Source organism: Netta rufina (assembly GCF_964035555.1).
Source record: "Netta rufina genome assembly, chromosome: 12".
Lineage (NCBI taxonomy): Eukaryota > Metazoa > Chordata > Aves > Anseriformes > Anatidae > Netta > Netta rufina.
Genome location: NC_140135.1, coordinates 6,816,490 through 6,821,171, shown reverse-complemented (window position 1 = coordinate 6,821,171; position 4,682 = coordinate 6,816,490). Strand labels below are relative to the sequence as shown.

At 56.6% G+C, this 4,682-nt stretch overlaps 1 protein-coding gene across 1 annotated transcript; it reads right to left on the bottom strand.

Moving 5' to 3' along the window:
• Positions 1-249: 249 nt before the first annotated feature.
• LOC311213844 (cell adhesion molecule CEACAM1-like) lies at positions 250-2,714 on the bottom strand. The gene is made up of 5 exons (XM_084294121.1): positions 2,575-2,714; positions 1,656-1,985; positions 1,280-1,549; positions 982-1,041; positions 250-785 (listed from the first exon to the last, which is right to left on the bottom strand). Exons 1-5 carry the CDS (start codon positions 2,645-2,647, stop codon positions 730-732), a joined length of 789 nt encoding a protein of 262 aa, XP_084150247.1. The 5' UTR covers positions 2,648-2,714; the 3' UTR covers positions 250-729.
• Positions 2,715-4,682: the final 1,968 nt, after the last annotated feature.

Below are 4,682 nucleotides of genomic sequence, written 5' to 3'. Positions count from 1 at the left end.
GGGTTTTGGGTGCCGCACAGGGCTTATTTCCCATAGCCACAGACAACAGCAATATAACAGGGAGAACATGTGCGCTTTTATTTGTAGCAAGAGACATGAAAAACTACACTTTTCCCAAATGATTTATAGACAACACTCAAAGCAGTTTGAAAATATATTTTTTTCTGTAACGTTTGGCTCCCCTGAACACGCACAAGCACTGCAGGGAACTGAACAACTTTTAACACAGCTTAAAAATTAGCCTGAAAACTACTCTAATACATCCAGTTTGCTTCACTTCCTTTAATATTTCATTTGTGACGTGGTTGAGAGATGACATTTTGCTGCCAACCTACTTTACACTGGATGTTTCCAGGACTTGTGCCATGCAGAGCCCAGCTGCACCTTCCAGCTCATCCTGCCACAATGCAACAAGCACAAACACAGCCAGAACCATTCAGCAACGCAAACAAGCACCAAACTATATCCAACTTTTGTTTTTTCTTTTTTTTTTTCTTTTTTTAAAGAAAACAGCTTCACTGAAATTTTGTTCTTCTGCACGTCAGCTTTGACTCCCCCTACAGAGAACTCTGCTAGGATTTCACCATGAAAATGGTGTAGGATGGTGTAGCAATCACTTCCACCATAGGATGTGATTTGACCTCCTGAATGCACTTCCACTCCAAAGATGTATCTCCATAGGGTTAATGCTGAGGACAATGAAACTTCTGGCTTTTCAGTGCTAAATTTTCAAAAATGAATGGCATAATCCGGGGAGTTCCTCAGCCTCCACCAGTTGAAGATCCCTGTGGACAAATATGACCTCTGTTAAACACCCCAGGGATGAAGATGCTCAACGACTGGCAACACTCAGGCAAGAAGCCTCAAGCCTGGAGGTTATTTTCACTGCCTGCAAGGAGCTTCCTATTTTCAGCCACCATATTCACTCCTTGGGCCCCAGTTTGGGTGCTTCACCTCTGCGAAACTGGTCCCAGCACTCACCTGCCAGCAAGCCGATGCTAACGAATACCACGATGAGGATGAAAAATGCCCTGTCGTTGTCTGAAAAAAATAAACAAAACCCAAAATTCCCAGAATTTTGCCCAGAGAAAGAAAAACTCCTGCCACTGGGCAGGCTGGTGCAGAGACACAAGTCCTCAATGAAGCCCTGCTGTTCCCACTCCTCATCTCAGACTGTGCTGGGAAGCCATGAGACCTCAGGGAACGGGGCCAGAGCGAACATTTTGGGGCCATTCCCCAGCTTTCCATTCCCGTGCCCGGGAAAGAAAACCCCACTTACTGTGGACGCGCAGCAGGAAGGAGGTTTCGTTGTGGCTGACCGGGTTGCTGATTATGCACGTGTAGTAGCCGGTGTCATTCATCAGGGCTCGGTGGATCTCCAGCGTGTTGTTGTGGATGAACTGGAGGCCGTTGCTCTCCATCAGCAGCTTCCCATTCCTCTTCCACCAGTACATGTCCACCTGCCCCTCCAGCACGTTGCAGTACAGCTTGGTGTCGCCTCCCACCTCCACAAACGAGTTGCCCAGGATTTCTGGCTCGGAGAGCGGCTCTGCGCAGATGGAGCGCCCGTCGGCACTGACACCCCTGCCTCGAGGGTGCCAGCACCCGGGCAGCAGCTCCAGCTCCCCGGCTGCGGCGCAGGGTTTGGCACTCACCGACCACGCGCAGCTCCAACCAGCCCGTGGCCTCCGACTCGGAGCGGAAGCGGTAGAACCCCCCGTCCCACCAGCGCAGCACCAGCTGCAGCGAGAAGTCCATCTCGCTGAGCCTGGCGTGGCCCACGTAGGCGCGGGAGATCTCGGCCGACTTGTTGGGAACGAACGTGGCGATGAGCTCCTTGCGCGCGCCGGACTCGTACTCCCAGGACGCCGTGGTGCCGGCTGCCCTCGGCTCGACGCTGAAGAGCACAGTGCAGCCCCTGGCCGAGACCAGGACCTCGGACACCGGCTTGAGGTCGGCAGAGTAGCACGGGAAGAGCGTGCGGGCTGGAAGGGAGGAACGCAGCGCGGGGCTAGCGGGACGCACCGGCATCCAGCAGGCAGCTGGGCAGGGAGAGCCGCCCTGGCTCGGCTCCTGCGCAAGCGGCGGTGCTGGGGACGGGATTATTTTGGGGGGGGGGCTCGTGGTGGGGCTTTAAGCAGCACCACGGAGAAGCAGGAGGCTGGGGAGGCGCTGCCTTCATCTCCCTGAATGCCTGCGCTGCTTTGCTTCGCAGCCGGCTTCTGCCTGAGGAGTTTCCACACGCGGGTACGGCTGCGAGAGCCGCCTGCTCCTGGCCCTGCTCTATGGGGGGGGCTTGGAAGCAAAGGAGCCCCAGGGAGTCGCAACTGGAGCCAGGGCAGCCCCCTCCCAACCACCCATTTGCTCCCCAAAACATTTTGAAAGTTGTTATCGAGGCTGCGAGCACGCAGCAGGGGCTTTGGGGTGGGAAAAGCAGCCAGGAGAAGCTCCATGGTGGAGGGGGGAGCCTGCACCGCCTGGCCTACCACAGCCACCACCAGCACCAACACCACCAGCACCACCACACTCACCACCTCCACCTCCACCACCACCGCCCCCAGCCCCAGGACTTGCCTATGACAGCCAGGCCGGCCGCTGGGCCTGTCCCGGCAGAGGCCAGGAGGACGAGGAGGGGAAGGGCGAGCATGGCAGACCTGGGGCGCAGCGCGGCCTGCAGCAGGGCTGGGGCTGGGACCGGGATCGGCACCGGGTGCCACCGCCTCCTGTCGCCGTCACTCAGGCCCCGACACGCGGCTGGGCTCGGCACGGGGCACCAGGACGCCGGGCACGGCACGCACCACAAGGCCGGGGGCTGTGGGGTGCAGCAGGCTCAGGGTGCCCAGGAGCTCTGCGGCTGCAAAAGCAGCCCAGGCTGGATATAACGTCGTGTGCCTTAGAGATCTGTCTTACAGACCGTTATTTATCTGCACGAACCGAGCCCGTGTTCTGCTCCACACCTTCTGGAGGGGGGGGGTGAGCCCCAGAGCCCCCTGCTCCACCTTCTGCCAGCTGCACGCTCCGTTGCCCTGCCTGGGCCTTGAGCATTACCATTGCTGTTGTTGGCACCCTCTCCTTTTGTGAGCCCCAGAGCATCCTATCTGTTGCACAGGGGAACCTGAGGGGCAAGGGGGAGACGCCTCACTCTTGCCAGGACTTAAGGCAGGGCTGCTCAGCCTGCGGCAGCACATGGTACCACGCATTGATCTGTTGCTTGGATTCCTGGATGCATTGCAGCCTGCCGAGCTCCTCTTGCAACCTGGCACCTTGCTTAAAGAGTGCATCCATCTGGTCACACTTGCACCCCCAACACCCAGCTCTGCCTTCAGGCCCGAGCTTGACGTCCAGATGGTGGACTTCCCTGCAACAGAAAGTCTTATCAACTTAACAAGTCAAAAAAAAAAAAAAAAAAAAAAAGAATGACCTAAGAGCCGGGCTTATGGACTCTTCTGAGGAGTTTGGCCCAGTTGTCTCATTTGCAATGCATTGCTGCTATTAATCGGCATAGAGGACGGCATGAGAGCAAGATCGACTAGGTCGATGAGGTTTTTGTATGAAAGACTTGTGTACTTGGCTTCCGGCAGAGCTTCTGAGGATCAGCTGGTGTCCCGTCACAAGTGTTGTCCGCCAGGGGTCAGTACTGGGGCCTATCTTGCTTAATACCTTTATTGTTGACCTAGATGAGGGCATTGAGTGTACCCTCAGAAAGTTTGCAGATGGCACCAAGGTGGGAGGTAGCGTCCACCTGTCTGAGGGTAGGGTGGCCCTTCAGAGGGGTCGGGATAGGCTGGACTCCTGGGCTGAGGCAAATGGGAAGAAGTTCAACGAGGCCAAGTGCCGGGTCCTGCACTTCGGCCAAACCCCATTCAGAGCTACAGGCTTGGGGCAGAGTGGCTAGAGGACTGTGAAGAGGGAAAGCACCTGGGGGTGTTGGTCGATGCTTGCCTGAACGTGAGCCAGCAGTGGGCCCAGGTGGCCAAGAAGGCCAACAGCATCCTGGCTTGCATCAGGAACAGTGCAGCCAGCAGGACCAGGGAGGTGATCGCCCCCCTGTACTCTGCTCTGGCGAGGCTGCACCTTGAGTGCTGTGCTCAGCTTTGGGCCCCTCACTACAAGAAGGACATTGAGGCCCCAGAGCGTGTCCAGAGACGGGCCAAAAGCTGGTGAAGGACCTGGAGCACAAGTCCTGTGAGGAGCGGCTGAGGGAACTGGGGTTGTTTGGTCTGGGGAAGAGGTGGCTCAGAGGAGACCTCATTGCTCTCTACAACTGCCTGAAGGGAGGTTGTGATAAGGAGGGAGTCGGCCTCTTCTCTCAGATAACTAATGATAGGACTTGAAGAAATGGCCAACAGTTGCTCCTGGGGAGATTTAGGTATCAGGAAAAGCTTTTTCTCTCAAAGAGTGGTCACGCACTGGAATGGCCTGCCCAGGGAGGTGGTGGAATCAGCGTCCCTTGCAGTGTTCAACAAGTGCCTGGATGAGGTGCTACGAGATATGATTTAGTAACTTAGGCGGTAGTATTGGTGACAGCAGGACAGTTGGGCTAGATGACCTTGTAGGTCCTTTCCAACCTTGTGTTTCTATGACCATCTAATTCCAGCCCCTGCCATGGGCAGGGACCCCTCCCAGCAGCCCAGGCTGCCCCCAGCCCCAGCCAGCCTGGCCTTGGGCACTGCCAGGGGGCT

What these genes read in the sequence shown, in the direction of transcription:
- LOC311213844 (XM_084294121.1), bottom strand. Translation starts at nt 2,647, where the DNA reads ATGCTCGCCCTTCCCCTCCTCGTCCTCCTGGCCTCTGCCGGGACAGGC. An exon ending in GTTGGAGCTGCGCGTGGTCG is followed by an intron (nt 1,550 to 1,655) that starts GTGAGTGCCAAA and finishes CCATCTGCGCAG; the next exon opens with AGCCGCTCTCCGAGCCAGAA. An exon ending in TAGCATCGGCTTGCTGGCAG is followed by an intron (nt 786 to 981) that starts GTGAGTGCTGGG and finishes ATTTGTCCACAG; the next exon opens with GGATCTTCAACTGGTGGAGG.